Source organism: Bubalus bubalis, chromosome 17 (assembly GCF_019923935.1).
Source record: "Bubalus bubalis isolate 160015118507 breed Murrah chromosome 17, NDDB_SH_1, whole genome shotgun sequence".
Lineage (NCBI taxonomy): Eukaryota > Metazoa > Chordata > Mammalia > Artiodactyla > Bovidae > Bubalus > Bubalus bubalis.
Genome location: NC_059173.1, coordinates 43,653,949 through 43,671,576, shown reverse-complemented (window position 1 = coordinate 43,671,576; position 17,628 = coordinate 43,653,949). Strand labels below are relative to the sequence as shown.

Below are 17,628 nucleotides of genomic sequence, written 5' to 3'. Positions count from 1 at the left end.
ATGGGATCGCTACCCACTCCAGTATTCTTGCCTGGAGAATTCCATGGACAGAGGAGCCTGGCAGGCTACAGTCCATGGGGTCACAACGAGTCAGACACGACTGAATAACTAGCACTTTCACTTTTCTTTATGTATCTAAAACATTTAAATGTAAAATAGTATAACTAGTTATTAAAGCTCCTTCATAAAATAAAATTAGGATTATTTTTGTTGAAACTTTAAAGATTTCACAAGTTTGAATATTTGAAGTGACTCATAAGACTCCACAGACCATAGGCACATAAGCTTCTATTTAAAGGCTAAGGATATTGTGCAATAATAAGTAAAAGAGCACAGGGGGAGCTTAGGAGGCCCAAGTGACATCCAGGCCCAAATGCTCTATGGTCTTTATGCACACAAAGGTATGCTTTGTCTCCAGATTGACCCACCAAGATGTATACAGTGAATCTTGGCTTCAGGAAAACTCAGAGAAGTTTTGGGTTTGTTTTTTTTTTTTTTTCTCTGCCCCTCCGATCACATAGTCCATTCCAGCTGCCTAACCAGTTATACCAGGTGAAAACCATCAGTGAACAGATCGTGTTTGAGGGTTACCAGAGGAGATTCAGACTTTAAGCAGCACACCATAAATCCCACTTTTCACTTTTTGGCCCAGAGACAAAGCCAGACATTCAGGTATCCCTCAAGCTTTTGCAAACCAGCTATAAATTAATGCAATACCACACCATTCCTGACAACTCAAAATCTAAAAAGAGGCAAGATTATGATGATAGCTTACATTTGTATAAACTGCCAAAACTCCAGTACTTTGGCCACTGGATGCAAAGAACTGACTCATTGGAAAAGACCCTGATGCTGGGAAAGATTGAAAGCAGGAGGAGAAGGGGATGACAGAGGATGAGATGGTTGGATGGTATCACGGACTCAATGAATATGAATTTGAGCAAGCTCTGGGAGTTGGTGATGGACAGGGAAGCCTGGCATGCTGCAGTCCATGGGGTCACAAAGAGTCGGGCATGACTAAGCGACTGCACTGTACTGACAGTAAAGTTTATAAAGTAATTTCATAGGCATTGCCTTATTTGAACTTTATGATATTTCTGTGAGTTATACAGGAAAATTGTTTTTATCTTTATTTTACGGCCTCAGTTTTGAACTTTAGAGAAGTCACTGGCTCAGTTCTCACAGTCGCCTGTGCTGATAGAGCCAAGTGTAAAGGATAGATCTTATGACTTTCGTTCTAGAATATTTTTCAGTATTTCATGTCAGAAGTAGATATAAAGAGCTATCTATTTCTTTTCTGTCTTGTAGAACAGTGTAGGACTAAATAAGTATATATAACTTACTGTATATTTTCCTCCAAAAGCATAACAGCTGTTTGTATGTTTTAGGGAATATAACTTAGGAGATTCTGTTTCAAATGAAAGGCTCTGTTTCAAATAAGATACATTTTGAAGAATTGTTCACAAAATTATTCTTTTAGGATTTCCACTCATGAATAAAAAATTGGACCTTCAAGATTTGAGTAAAATATCGAGACAGACTGGTACCTGTGACCCTCTGTCTCCTTTCCTTTTGTGCCCTCTTTGATTTTTGCTTGTCTGCCACATGCCAGGCAGTGTGCTATCCATGAGGATTTGAAAACTAATAAAATATGACCCTTGCCTCTAATGATCTTACATTCCATATTTTTTCCCATAAACTCACAGTTCCATGAGAGGAGTATCTGTTAACAGTGTGTAAAGTATTATGAATTATGAGAGCCGACATTCTAGAGACTTTTGCCTAGAAGTTAGAGAAGACTTGAAATGAGGAGACTTTTGAGCTAAGTCTTGAAGGTTGTTAAGGAATTTATCAGTAAAAGCAAAAGAAGTCTACTCAAGTCAAATGTGGAAAAATACACAAGGCTGTGTTAAAGAAACATGGAGTTAGTAGTCTGTTATACCAGGAACATAAATCACATGAGGGGAACTAGCAAGAGATGAGACTCTTTGAGGCCAGATGGTGACTAACTTTATAAGCCATGCTGAGGAGTATTGATTATATGCCCAAAGAAGTGAGAAATCCAGAAATCATTATTATACAAGAATTTTTATCATCAGATAACTTTTTTGGGGGGGTGTGGGGCAGGTAGGATGCATTGAAGAGGAGACCAGAAGTCAGGAGATCAGTTTGTAATCTATAGGGATAGTCCTGAGAAATAATGATGAGGCCAGTGATTGGGCCATGGAAGTAGAAATGGAATACACAGCTGAGATACCATTTAGAAGTAGAATCAGTAGGCTGTTTAGAAATCAGGAAACCATCCAGTACAGAGTCTTGGTTTTGGAAAATGATCTAATCCACCTCGCTGTTGTGGGACATGAGACTGCTGAGAAACTCTTGTGGTCAAGTGAACTGAAGTAAGCTACAACACGGATTGCTCACAGAATTGGGTTCCTGACTCGCAGGTTCTCCATATTGCACCTCATTCCCACTGTATCTCTAACACATTTTTTTTTTCTTTAATCATGCTCTGACCTTCTATTTGTTTATTCTTTACAGGGCACTTTAATGTACATTACCTATTTTGACCTGTTCACCAATCTCATGGCACAGGTAGAATAAGCATTATTATCCCTCTTCTGAGGGCAAGAAAGCCAACCAAATCAGAGTGGGTGCTATGTTTGTTCAGAGGTTACTCAATTTTATTATTACTACATAAAATCTTACTCCTGAAGTTTTCCTTTTAAAATATATAGAATTTTATAACTGGTAGATTTGTTGACTGATTCATATAGTAGATGCTCTCCTGACATTGTCTCTTAGTTTACGTTTTACGTGCATTAGCGTAAGGTGGTCTTGAAGTTGTTTTTGTTCTGTCATTTGGTGAATCAGTTTGAGTAGAAAAAATTTATTTTATGGCTAATAAAGTCAGATTTTTATAAACTGGGTTCATTTAAAACAAAGCTTATTCGTAAGTGCTTAATCTTATGAAACATTATTGGTACCATTTTTCGGTAACAGTATATCACAGAGCTGACTCACTGGAAAAGACCTTAATGCTGGAAAAAATTGGGAGCAGCAGAAGGGGATGACAGAGAATGAGATGCTCGGACAGCATTACTGACTCAATGGACGTGAGTTTGAGCAAACTCTGAGAGATAGTAATGGACAAGGAAGCCTGGCATGCTGCAGTCCATGGGGTTGCAAAGAGTTGGACTCAACTTAGCAACTGAATAACAACAACAAATATCTTAGAGGACTCTTTAAATACCTATTTCATTACTTATTTTTGAATCCATAGGCAGGTTGGCAAACCTGTCAGCATACTGGCTTGACTTCAGTTTGATATAAAAATAGGACTTTTTCACAGTTACTGTTAAGTGAGATCATATCCACAGAACATTTAAGGCAGATCCTGGAACCCAATAACTACCTGAAACATTTTAGGTATTATTAGATTTTTATTTCCTGTTGTTTTATGCTAATTAATTATGTAGTTATAGATATTGTTAAAGTCAAAAAGTAATGAATTAACGTTTATTGTGAGTTTTGCATAAAATAATTTCTTTGGGTTCAATAGCACTGGTATGCTTTGTATTTATAATACATACATAAAATATAATTAAGAAATAAATATCGGTAGTTTCTACACTAAAATACCTTCCTTCCTAAAAATGTATGTTTTCCCCCATAATCCCCATGTTCTATATTTCCACTTAGTGTTTAATTCAAAAATCTTTTTTTTGTTTTGTTTTAGTAGTATTATTCTAAAATCTTTTTTTGTGGGGAGTCAAGAAGATATTAAAACTTATTTGATTCTACTAAAACATTCATAAACTTGTCCTTTTTGTCCTTTGTAAAGAAAGTAATATTAGACTGTCTATCTTGAGACATGTTTCAGTCCATTATGTTAAGAGGTTGTTATACTTCTAGTGTGTAAGAAATGATCAAGGTGTTGAAACTTGGGTTCATTTTCATAGAAAGGCCAATAAGCAATATTTCTCTAACTTTGTTCAGGAAATTATAGACATAGCTGTAATCTACATAATGCACTGACATTCTTGTAATTTATCGAGATAAGAAAGTTCTTCATGAAATCTGTTGAATTATTTGAGTATAAAACGTAATTTACCCAATTAAAGTATTAATGACTTCCACTTTGAACTCATCCTTTCAGCTCTATTTTTTCTTCATTCCTTCCACATAGAGAGGTCTTTTAATAGTAATAAAAGAATCTTTCAATATTTATCTCTTAGATTTATTTTTAGATGTATTGTGGTTAGTACTGATTTTACCAAATTTAGGTTTCTTTTTTAATTTAAAAAATTTTTATCATCTATGAAAACAGTATTTGTTAATTTACTTTGTATTTTAGGCAAGCCAAGTTAGATCTGAGAGTTGCAGCAGCAAAAGTGGAAGAATTAACTAAAGTGACTGAAGACCTTCAAGGACAGATGCAGAAGAAGGTATGTTCCTTTTTCTAAGACAACTTGGTATGATGCCTGTAGCTTTGTTTTCTGTGTATTTTATTGTCGATCTGTTTTGGAGTATGTGTTAAAGAGGATTGCTGGAAAATGAATTAATCATGTTATTGTCCTCTGAATATGAAATTAGGAAACTGTTATAACACTGGAAATAACTTTTTATTCCTATTCACTATACCTTGTTAATAAACATGATATCATAATCATCCCTTAACACATTGTTGCTGAAGTAAGTGCATGTTAATGTAAGATCCAGTTTGGGTTAACTGGTTAGATGTAGATGGAAAAGAGGTATTTAATACTACCTTTTGTTTAATACTACGTTTTGTGTTATTTATTGGCATAAAAGACTGGTTCTTTTTATGTGTAATAGAGAAGTTTTACAGAGAGAAAATTTTAATAGAGAAGGTGTCATGGAGAGGTCAGGTGAGAGTTGGACTGTGAAGAAGGCTGAGCACTGAAGAATTGATGCTTTTGAACTGTGGTGTTGGAGAAGACTCTTGAGAGTCCCTTGGACTACAAGGAGATCCAACCAGTCCATTCTGAAGGAGATCAGCCCTGGGATTTCTTTGGAAGGAATGATGCTAAAGCTGAAACTCCAGTACTTTGGCCACCTCATGCGAAGAGTTGACTCATTGGAAAAGACTCTGATGCTGGGAGGGATTGGGGGCAGGAGGAGAAGGGGACGACACAGGATGAGATGGCTGGATGATATCACTGACTCGATGGACGTGAGTCTGGGTGAACTGTGGGAGTTGGTGATGGACAGGGAGGCCTGGCATGCTGCGATTCATGGGGTCGCAAAGAGTCAGACACGACTGAGCAACTGAACTGAATAATTAAAACTCTAACTCTGGTGCTTATTAGTTATGTAACTTCTCTAAGCCTTATTTCCTAATATGTGAAAGTTGGTTATAGATTTCCATTAACGGTAGATTTGTGAAAAGCTTATGCAAACCTTCTCATAGATAATAGTTATAAAAATTGGGTTTTTTGAAACACTGCAGCACTCCCAAAAGCAGTCACCAAAAGAGATAAGAATCATGAGTTTTTAACTTTCTGGCCTCAGAGTTCTCCCTAATCCCTGCAGCTATGGCTTCAGCAAGCAAAAGCTTTATAGGCTCCTATAGTAGTGCTCGTGGAGAAAAAATGGCAACCCACTCCAATATTCTTGCTTGGAGAATCCCATGGACAGAGGAGCCTGGCGGGCTACAGTCCATGGGGTCACAAAGAGTTGGAAACGACTGAGAGACTAACACTATAATAGTGCTCAAGATCAAAGTTTAGGGCTAGAAAAGTAGTTGAAGGTAAAGAAGAAATACTGGCAGCAAGAGAACACCACACACACACACACAATTGAGATTCAAATCCTTAATGTAAACGCTGACCAAATCTGTGGCTGATGGTCAAGTTATGCGTGTGGGAGTTGGGAGAGGGTCCCAGGAAACCCAGTGAAAAAGTAGGCAGAGACCTGAGAGAGGCATCTACTCTTGAAAGATATAGCCATATGAAACTAGATGTTTAGGTTTGCTGCGTTTTATACCTGAGTTCATTCCCGAGATGTGTGCAGCTTGAGCAGCTGAATGCTGAAGCACTCATATTTGAAGTATCAGTGGACAGAGCCCAAAGCCAGCAGAGCAGCTGGAAATTACCAGGGAATCTGTAAGAGCAATGAATCCACAAAGAGGATGAGCCCTCCCTCTGCTCAAAAATTGATTGATCCTCAAGTTATGCAGGCACAGCTAGTTCCCAGGGAGCCCAGCTAGAAAAGCAACAGTGGGGAAAAAAAAAAAAAAAAAAAATGCAATCACAGATGGCAGCTGCTGCGCACTGTAGGGGAACCACCTCAGAGTGTGAATCTAGGTAAGGTGATTGCCTAAACTGAACAATAGTTAATAATCCTCAAAAGAACAAAATAGAATCTAGAGAAACTGGGATGGATTATCTTTATTATCCAGTTTTCAATCAAAACTTACTAGATACTAAAGTATAATTGGTAGGGGGAGAGGGAAGAAGAAGAAGTTGATAGAAACTTCTCACTTTTCACTGAGTTTGGGTTTGGCTTTTGGATTTAGCAAACAAAGGCTTCAAATAAGCTGTTACAATATGTTCAAATAGTTAAAGAAAATATTTTTAAATTAGAGTAAAATAAGATTTCAGTGGGAAAAATAGATAAAGAGTTTTTAATTGAGAACTAGAAAATAATTTTAAAAATAGAAATTCTAGATTTTACAAGTACAGCAACCCAAATAAAGATTTTATTAGATAGGCTCAAAATTGATGCTTTTGAACTGTGGTGCTGGAGAAAACTCTTGAGAATCCCTTGGACAGCAATGAGATGAAACCAGTTAATCCTGAATGTTCATTGGAAGGACTAATGCTGAAGCTGAAGCTCCAATACTTTGGCTATCTGACGCGAAGAGCCAACTCATTGGAAAAGACCCTGATTCTGGGAAAGATTGAGTGCAAGAGTAGAAGGGGATGACAGAGGATGAGATGGTTGGATGGCATCATCGACTCAGTGGACATGAGTTTGAGCAAACTCCAGGAGATAGTAAAAGACAGGGAAGCCTGGCATGCTGCAGTCCATGAGGTCAGAGAGTCAGACACGACTGAGCGACCAAACAACAACAATAAAAATTAGAACAAGCAGAAGAAATAATCAATGAACTTTAAGATAGATGAGTAGAAATGTTCCTGTTCAAAGAACAGAGTTTAAAAGATGGAAGAAAAATGAACAGGACCTCATATCTGTGGGACATGAAGTAAGCCAAGAGAAGTGTAATTGGAGTTGCCGAAGTAGGGGGCAGAAAAGCTGTTTAAAGAAATATCTGAAAACTTCCAAAATTTGGTAGAAAATATTAGCAGATTCAAGAATCTCAGTGAACCCTTAGTTAGATAAACACTAAGAAAATCACTTTAAACACATCAGGACAAAACTGACAGCCAGTTAGAAAACTTGAAAGCAGCAACAGAAAAATGAAATGAACAGAGATAGGCGGACCTGTCATCAAGAAACTGTGAAAGCAAAAAACACTGGAGTGGTACACTTGAAGTACTGAAGGAAAAAAGTGCTCGTTAAGAATTCTGTGTCCAGTAGAACTGTACTTCAAAGTTGAGGGCCAAATAAAGCCAGTAGAAGAACACACCAAAAGATAGGAAAGGATGAACAGGAAATTTTTATAAAGATGGTACAAATAAAACCTATTAATTTTGATGCCTCACTATTTCAAGAATCTCTGTTTATGATTATAATGAAATGCAGTATAACTTGGTTAGGAGAACATACTCTAAGGACAGATTATCTGCCTACAAATCAGTCTAGTTTTGTTAGACTTGCACTATAGAGAAATAGTTGGAATAGTGGTAAAAATCCATATACGATTTCGGATTTGATTATTGTTTTACCTATACAGAATTGATAGGTTCTCTTCCCTGATAGCTCAGCTGGTAAAGAATCAGCCTGCAATGCGGGAGACCTGGGTTCGATTTCTGGGTTGGGAAGATCCTCTGGAGAAGGTAATGGCTACCCACTCCAGGATTCTGGCCTGGAGAATTCCATGGACTACAGTCCATGGGGTCACAAAGAGTCGGACATGACTGAGCGACTTTTACTTTCACTTTCTTTTTCTCTTCCCCTTTTTTAGTATATGCATGCTCTGTTTCCAAAGTAGTATTGCTTCGCTTTTGAACTGTGGTGTTGGAAAAGACTCTTGAAGTCCCTTGGCCAGCAAGGAAATCAAACCAGTCAATCCTAAAGGCAATCAGTCCTGAATACTCATTGGAAGGACTGAGGCTGAAGCTGAAACTCCAACACTTTGGCCACCTGATGCGAAGAACTGACTCACTGGAAAAGACCCTGATGCTGGGAAAGACTGAAGGCAGGAGGAGAAGGGGACGACAGAGAATGAGATGGTTGGATGGCATCACTGACTCAGTGGACATGAGTTTGAGCAGGCTCTGGGAGTTGATGATGGACAGGGAAGCCTGACGTGCTGCAGTCCATGTGGTCACAAAGAGTCGGACATGACAGAGGGACCGAACTGACTGACTGAACTTATATATGAAATTCTATCAATATTATAGCTTTAGAGTGTGTTCTTTATTCTGTTTAATGATGTATTGAATTTTTACATACTAAACATAAACATTCAGTTTGTTTGTTTTTTTTTCCTAGGAGGAGGATATGGTTTCTGCGCAAGGAAGAGAAGAAGCATCAGATAGGCGCTTACAGCAGTTACAATCTAGTATAAAACAATTAGAAGCAAGGTAAATTGTTAAATACATCTAGCTTTGTCTACAAGCTTCAAAAGTTATTCCATATTAGAGTTTGTTTATTATACTTGGTTTTGTAAGTGCTAAACAAACTATATAAATCATAGGTTTAAAATCTGGTTTGTTGGATATTGTTTATTTAAAAAGTCATATTCAAAAGATTGAACATATATTTTGAACATATACTCAAAGATCATTTCTCTCTTTGCTTTTTCTCCAAAACAGTATTAGTCAAGTTTAGTTAATCCTAAAATTAAAAATGTTCCTTTTCACCTTAAAACAGGAAAAGAGATAATAAAGTTGGGTAAAAATTATATAGAAAAATCCTTTCCTTGCTGAGCAGATACATGAGAGAAAATACTTGAGAAATCATTATTGATGTTTTTCCTGAAGTCTTATGAAACAGTAATTTTCAGTTACCTTTGAAGGTCTGGGCTACTTTTTAGGATGTTTCCCCAGGTGATGCAGTGGTAAAGAATCCACCTACAAATGCAGGAGACACAAGAGACATGAGTTAGATCCCTGGGTCAGGATGATCCCTTGGAGAAAGAAATGGCAGCCTAATGCAGAATTCTTGCCTGGAGAATCCAATGGATAGAGGAACCCAGAAGGCTACAGTCCATGACATTGCAAACAGTCGGACACAACTTAGCAACTGAGCAGGCACAGTACTTTTTAAATATATTTTGTAGCTTTGTCTTTAATTGCTATCTTAATGCATACTTGTTGCATACTCCCTTAAGAAACATTAAAATTGTCATTTGTGGTCTTTTAAAGATACAGTGACTACAGCCTATAAAATCACATTATGGTTTATAGCTAAAAAATCCACTCTGTAGATTGGAATCTGTTATGCTCAGAAATAGTCTACTGATCTAAGCACATTAAAATTGAGATCTCAGTTCTAGTCACAGATCCATGGCTGATTGTGTTTGTTCAGAAAAAATTAGTGTTTTTGGACTTCTGTTACTTATTCTCCAAAATGTTAATGAAAGGAATTTCTTTGCTCACAGTGGGTTCAGAACTAAGTGATTTTAACTGCTAACTTGCGATTCTGATGAAAGAAGTTGTTATTTTTAAAAGCTGGAGTTTGGGATTTTTTTTTTTCTAAATGTTTCAGTAGTTGGTCAAATATTTGACTCTTTTCTTGAGCTTATTTTTTGTTTACCTTAGAGAAAAAGTCTGTGGTTGTAGACTTTTTTTTTATTTGTTATTTTAGTAGCATTCTGTGTTATGCACATAAATGCTAGAGAACTTGAAATAGTGAAATCTGAATAAGTGAATTTCACTTCCTTTGATTCTGATAGTACTTCATAAGGAATCAAATTGTTCATCGGTTCTTTGTGTTTTTAGTACTTAAGGCTTTGAGATTTTCAGGGCTTTTTTTTGGCTTTTAGTATAAAGTTATAACTTAATTGAAAGCTTCTGAAGAAGGGATTCCTGCATATGTAAGAAAATCTAAGGGTATTTTTTAAAGTTCAGTATTCAGCTAGTTGCCTTTGAAGAGGAAATTTTTACCTTGACTGTCTTTTGGAGCTATTAAATTAATATTGTTTCCATTATGATAAAAATGTTTTACTTTAAAATTTAAAAATTCCTATTATTTTATATAAGACAAAGCAGAATTATTAGTGTATTTGGTATGTGTCTAATGTTCAGCCATTGTTTTAGATGTAAATCTATCCTATTTAATGGAGCTGCCAGATTGAAAAGCTGTGTTTTTAATGGGCATCTTTGTTCTATAAAATCAAACACATATTATTTATAAAATTATTATTTGTGATGCTTTCAAATGCCTCAGACATCTGGGAAGCATAAATCATTTCCTACCATCTTCCAAAGACAGCCACTCCACCCCCCACCCCACTTTTTTTAGATAACTCATGGGGACTGGAATTATCTCTAGGGAATGACAGTTCTTTGGGAAAGACTGCTAGTTTGTATCTGCTCTGTTGAATAAGATTGGAGTGAAATGAATAAAATTGCTTTAAACTACCTCTTCATATTTTTAAATTTGGTGTTTCTTTCAAAGAATATGCCAAAAAGACAAAAATTTGAACCACTGTTCTTTGTGGTCCTTTGTTGCCTCCACCCCATTTTAATAGATGCCCTTCCCCTCAGCTTCCTGAGTACACATGGAAGGTGTACTTAAAAACATTGTTAAGAAATATCTTTTTTTTTTTTTTTTTTTTTTTAGAAATATCTTTATTTTACCTTTAAAGGTGTTTCATAGTTTGCCTGAATAATGAACCCTATGTTGGAAATTCTAGGTTTTAAATAATTTTTTCCTTAAAAATTCCTTTCATTCAAAATTCCAAATTTTTTTATTTGACCTGTTTCCCCCTCCCCTGAAGACTTGCAGGGTCATCCACTCCACTGCCACCACAATTAATATTCTAAAACTGCACAGCATGTATGTTTAGTAAGAATTATTTTTCATTCATTTTACTGGGGACATTTCAATATACAAATGATGTTCTTCAATTTGGGGGAATTTTTTTCAAGGATTTTTTTTTGGTTGTTGTTGAATAATTTTATTCTTTTTTTTATCATTTTTTTCTCAAACATAGTATTAGCTGGATATTGGATCTGATGGATTGATTCCATAATTTTCATATTTTTTCTGTCCCATAGTCCATTCATTCATTTATTTTCTCCTTTCTTGGATGCTTCCCTGGTAGCTCAGCTGGTAAAGAATCCACTTGCAACGCGGGAGATGGGTTTGATCCCTGGGTTGGGAAGATCCCCTGGAGAAGGGAATGGCTACCCACTCCAGTATTCTGGCCAGGAGAATGTCGTGGACTGTATAGTCCATGGGGTGACAATTGGAGGTTTCTTTAAATTTTCTTCTAGTTAACCATTTGTTGAATATTTTATTTAGCTATCATAATTTTTTTCAAGAGCCATTTCTTATCCTTTGAATGTTTCTTTTTCTATAGTATCTTAGTACAAATAAATGTTACATTGTCTCTTTATTAAGTATTTTTAAATATTGTTTAAGATTTTATTCTGCCATCTGCATTGTCTCTGCTTTCTCGAATGTTCGTTTTTTTCTGTATGTCTGTCTGTCTCCTTCAAAGGCTTGGTGATCCTTTCTATCCATTGATATTTAAAAGTAAGATACTGGAATGCTTGCTTCACCATCACATATACTAATAACTGGAACATACAGAGAAAATTAGCATGGCCCATACACAAAACCATGAAACATATCTTATTTTTAAAAACCAAATTCATAGATACAAAGAATAGATTGGCAGTTGCCAGAGTCAAGGAGTAGGGAATAGCAGAAATAGGTGAAGGTAATCAAAAGATATATACTTCCTATTATATAAAAAAAAAATGAGTGATGGGGATGTAATATACAGCATGGTGACTGTAGTTAATAATACTGTATTGTATATTTGAAAGTTGCTAAGAGAATAGATCTTAAAAGTTCTCATCACAAGAAAAAAATGTCAATTGTATACATGGTGATACATATGAGTTTGACTTATTGTGGTTATTTCAAAATATATGCAGATACTGAAGTATTATGTTTTATACCTGAAACTAATATATAATTGTCCCTCAGTGTCCACTGGGTTTTAGGTTCAGGACCCCTGTGGATACCAAAATCCATAGATGTTCGAATCTCTTATAAAGTAGTTGCAGTGTTTGTATATAACCTACGCACATCCTCCTGTATACTCTAAATCATCTCTAGATTACCTACAAATACAATATAAATACTATGTAAATAGTTGACAATGCATAGCAAATTTAAGTTTTACTTTTTGGAGTTTTTTTGGATTTTTTAAAGTATTTTTGATTTGTGATTGGTTAACCTGTGATGTGGAAAGCACAGATATGGGGGGTTGAATCAGTATAATTTAAGTAGAAGTTTCTATTTGGCAGTATAGTATAGTTTTTAGGAACACTGACTCTGGGCACAAACTTACTGAATTCAGACTCCAACTTCATCAGTAACCAGATCAATAATGTTGGGCAGGTTGCTTACCCTCTTTATACTTCAGTTTATCTATCTATAAAATAAATATAATGTTTTAACCTGCCCCATTTAGCTTATATAGTATAACCTCATATCTTACATCATAGGCTAATGCTGTAACCTATTTCATAGCATTGTTGAAGATATTGAGGATTATGTTTTCTTTAACATACATAAAGTACCTAGCACGAAGACTGCTCTTACAAGTGTTTGTGATTATCATTGCTGTTACTATTATTATAAAAAGGGAACTTGACCCAATTTTAGTAAGCTGAAAGAAAGGATTCATATAAGATTTGGCTGCAGAGCATGTAGGAGTGCTATATGAGAATAATAACAATAGTAATACATCTTTTATGTTATAAAATTATGGAAACCTTTATGAAGCTGAGGATCTGAATGTACTATCCTGTAACTCCACTATAATCAAATTAATATGACTTGGCATCAAATAGACAAATAGATTAGTGAATCATGACAATCTATAAGTAAGTCATATTTACATATTTTTAATTTAAATTTATTTATTTTAATTAGAGGCTAATTACTTTACAATATTGTATTGGTTTTGCCATACATCAACATGAATCCGCCACAGGTGTACATGTGTTCCCAATCCTGAACCCCCCTCCCACCTCCCTTCCCATACAATCTATAAGTAAATCATATTTGCATATTTTAGATATGATAAGGGATTATTTCAGTTCATCAGTTGCTAAAGGTACTCATACAGCTGGCTCTCAATCTGGAAGAAAGTTAAATTGGACTCCTCTCTCATAGCACATTCAGAAGTAAATTCCAGATTAATTAAAGATTTACAGGTAAAAGTGTTAGGGCATAACTTTTCTTGAGGAAATCTAGGAGCTTACATTAACAATCTCTTGATAAGGGAGATCATCTTTAAAAAAAACTGAAATCTCAGATGTTGAAAAAAATAGTCAAATTTAGTTATATTAAAGTGAGCATTTTTAGTGTAGTGTAATAAAGATTTCTGAAATAGAGTCAGTAGGTAACAACAAAAAACTAGATTTGGGAAAAAGTATTTGCAGCATATAGAGCAAACTGAAGGTTAAATATTTTAGTATTCAAAAACTTCTTATAAAGGAATAAGCAAAGTAAATAAGCCATCAGAAAAAAAAAAAAATGGGCAAAGGATATGAAGAGGGAATTCAAAGAAGACAATTCACTTAGCTAACAAACTTAAAAAATGCTAACACCATATACAAAAATAAACTCAAAATGGATTAAAGATCTAAACGTAAGACCAGAAACTATAAAACTCCTAGAGGAGAACATAGGCAAAACACTCTCCGACATACATCACAGCAGGATCCTCTATGACCCACCTCCCAGAATATTGGAAATAAAAGCAAAAATAAACAAATGGGACCTAATAAAACTTAAAAGCTTCTGCACAACAAAAGAAACTATAAGCAAGGTGAAAAGACAGCCTTCAGAGTGGGAGAAAATAATAGCAAATTAAGCAACTGACAAACAACTAATCTCGAGAATATACAAGCAACTCCTACAGCTCAATTCCAGAAAAATAAATGACCCAATCAAAAAATGGGCCAAAGAACTAAATAGACAATTCTCCAAAGAAGACATACAGATGGCTAACAAACACATGAAAAGATGCTCAACATCACTCATTATCAGAGAAATGCAAATCAAAACCACTATGAGGTACCATTTCACGCCAGTCAGAATGGCTGTGATCCAAAAGTCTACAAGCAATAAATGCTGGAAGAGGGTGTGGAGAAGAGGGGAACCGTCTTACACTGTTGGTGGGAATGCAAACTAGTACAGCCACTATGGAGAACAGTGTGGAGATTCCTTAAAAAACTGGAAATAGAACTGCCTTATGATCCAGCAATCCCACTACTGGTCATACACACTGAGGAAACCAGAACTGAAAGAGACATGTGTACCCCAATGTTCATCGCAGCACTGTTTATAATCGCCAGGACATGGAAGCAACCTAGATGTCCATCAGCAGATGAATGGATAAGAAAGCAGTGGTACATATACACAATGGAGTATTACTCAGCCATTAAAAAGAATACATTTGAATCAGTTCTAATGAGGTGGATGAAACTGGAGCCTATTATACAGAGTGAAGTAAGCCAGAAAGAAAACCTATGGATAGATATGTATATGCTGTGTATGCATATTTATGTGTATGTGTGTATGTAAAAAATCATACATATGATTTTATGAACATGGAAAAAATATTAAAATATATGCATTATTTTAACATGGGTTGCCTGGATAGAGCATAAGTAAAGGAGCCAGAGAGAAAGCTAAAAGAAAAATGGACCATATAAACAGAATAACTTATTCTTTAAGGATTTGCTTTATAACAGTGTCATGTGACTATTAAGACAGAATGAGTTAGTGTGAGTGGAAAAGTGTACAAAGTGTAATGCAATCAGAGTCAGAACATCTAGGCTCGTCTAAGCCCCACTGCTCATTATTCATATGACCATAATTAAATGTTTAAGCTCTCTGGGTCTGTTATTCTTTTAAATGGAAATATTTGAAACCTACTTTATAGAACTTTTATGTGAATTAAATGAGAAAATACATGTGAAAGTAACTGGAATAATGCTCATCTTGTAATAGATGCTCTGGAAATCTCCTGTCTCCTTCTTCCTTTTTAAAAAATTTTAACTTTCTCAATGTGACTATTAATTTTTAGATTATCTGTGGCAGTTCAAGAAGCCACCCAAATAAGAGCAGAACGAACACATCTGGAGGAACAGACCAGAGCGTTACAAGCAAAGTGCAGTGAATTAGAAGATGAGAAATATGAAGCTATTGTAAGAGCCAGAAATAGCATGCAACTCCTAGAAGAAGCTAACCTTCAAAAAAATCAGGTAAGAAAATTAGCAAGCAAGTTTATTAAATAATAATAAATATATAATAAATAAAACAATGAAATGCTGAACATTCCTCCATGTGACCTGATAGTAAGGGAATCAGTAACCACACAATTAACACATGAAAATGAAATTGCTGCACTCACTATTAGTAGACGTACTGCTTTCTTGATGTTAAGATTTAACATCATAAAATACTATAGTGTCAGCCCTCTCCTAAAACTTTCATATCAGACTTTTTTATATCTCCATCCTTGTGTAACTAATCTTCATCCCTGTAGTCTCATACTTAAAAAAGATCTTCTGAAGCAATTTACTGCAGTATATATACTCTATATTTTGTTCACTTGAATAAGATGAATCTTATTAATGTTTATTTCCCCTTCATTACCTACGTAATTACTCTAATAGAGCAAGAAGCTTAATTGACAGGAAGTAAATTTAGTTATGAAGATTTAACTGGAGGCTACGTGTCACTGTTCTTTTTTTTTTTTTAACCCTCTCACAATTGTGATTACTGTGCTATCACATATCATATCTTTTGGCTTTTACCACTTTCATTTAATGATATTTAGTTTATAGAAGTCACAAAATGTGTTTTAAATGTTTCTGGCTCCCTTACATGAAGTGAAGTGAAGTCAAGTCACTCAGTCGTGTCCGACTCTTTGCGATCCCATGGGCTGTAGCCTACAAGGCTCCTCTGTTCATGGAATTTTCCAGGCAAGAGTACTGGAGTGGGTTGCCATTTCCTTCTCCAGGGGATCTTCCCAACCCAAGGATTGAACCCAGGTCTTCCGCCATTGCAGGCAGATGCTTTACCGTCTGAGCCACCAGGGATCATTAAATTATTATTTCATTGAAGTAACGTTTATTGAATACCTAGTACATGTATAGTACTCCAATGAGAAGTATGCAGAATACAAAGGAAATACTTTGTGTATGTTTCCTTTCTTATGTGATACAGGGTTTTCCAAGAGAACAAAACAAGCTGTAAGTTACGTCTTAAGAAGCTACTAGGAAATAAAAAAGAAATAATCATCCAAATCCAAGCTGTGGGAATGCTGAAGTGGTTTTTATGTCTTTCAGATAATATTCCCTTCTGTGATTAGAATTCATTTCAGTTCAGTCACTCAATTGTACCTGATTCTTTGCAACCCCATGGACTGTATCATGCCAGGCTTCCCTGACCATCACCAGCTCCTAGAGCTTGCTCAAACTCATGTTCATCAAGTCATTGATACCATCCAACCATCTCATCCTCTGTGCTCCCCTTCTCTTCCTGCCTTCAGTCTTCCCCGGCATCAGGGTCTTTTCCAGTGAGTCAGTTCTTTGCATCAGGTGGCCAAAGTATTGGAGTTTCAGCTTCAGCATCAGTCCTTCCATTGAATATTCAGAATGGATTTCCTTGAGGAATGACTGGTTTGATCTCCTTGCAGGCCAAGGGACTCTTCTCCAAAACCACAGTTCAAAAGCATCAGTTCTTCAGTGCCCAGCTTTCTTTATGGTCCAACTCTCACATCCATACTTGACTAGTGGAAAAACCATAGTTTTGAGTAGACAGACCTTTGTCAGCAAAGTAATATCTCTGCTTTTTAATATGCTGTCTAGGTTGATTATAGCTTTTCTTCCAAGGGGCAAGCATCTTTTAATTTCATGGCTGCAGTCACCATCTGCAGTGATTTTGGAGCCCCCAAAAATATAGTCTGTCACTGTTTCTATGTTTCCCATCTATTTGTTCTGAAGTGATGGGACCAGATGCCATGATCTTAGTTTTTTGAATGTTGAGTTTTCAGCCAGCTTTTTCACTCTCCTCTTTCATTTTCAAGAGGCTCTTTAGTTTCTTCACTTTCTACCATAAGGGTGGTATCATCTGCATATCTGAGGTTAATGATATTTCTCCATGCAGTCTTGATTCCAGCTTGTGCTTCATCCAGCCTGGCATTTTGCATGATGTTCTCTACACATAAGTTTAATAAGCCAGGTGACAGTATACAGCCTTGACATACTCCTTTCC

General features: G+C 35.9%; 1 protein-coding gene across 5 annotated transcripts in view; it reads left to right on the top strand.

Annotated features, from left to right (window-relative positions):
• Positions 1 to 17,628, top strand: part of SCLT1 (sodium channel and clathrin linker 1) — a 230,455-nt gene that overhangs the window by 113,645 nt on the left and 99,182 nt on the right. For all 5 annotated transcript variants that reach the window (XM_006067319.4, XM_025268069.3, XM_044930432.2 and 2 more), the window contains 3 exons: positions 4,358 to 4,448; positions 8,644 to 8,735; positions 15,434 to 15,611. In XM_006067319.4, coding sequence (XP_006067381.3) covers positions 4,358 to 4,448; positions 8,644 to 8,735; positions 15,434 to 15,611 — 361 coding nt within the window. The remainder of the gene's footprint in view (positions 1 to 4,357; positions 4,449 to 8,643; positions 8,736 to 15,433; positions 15,612 to 17,628) is intronic.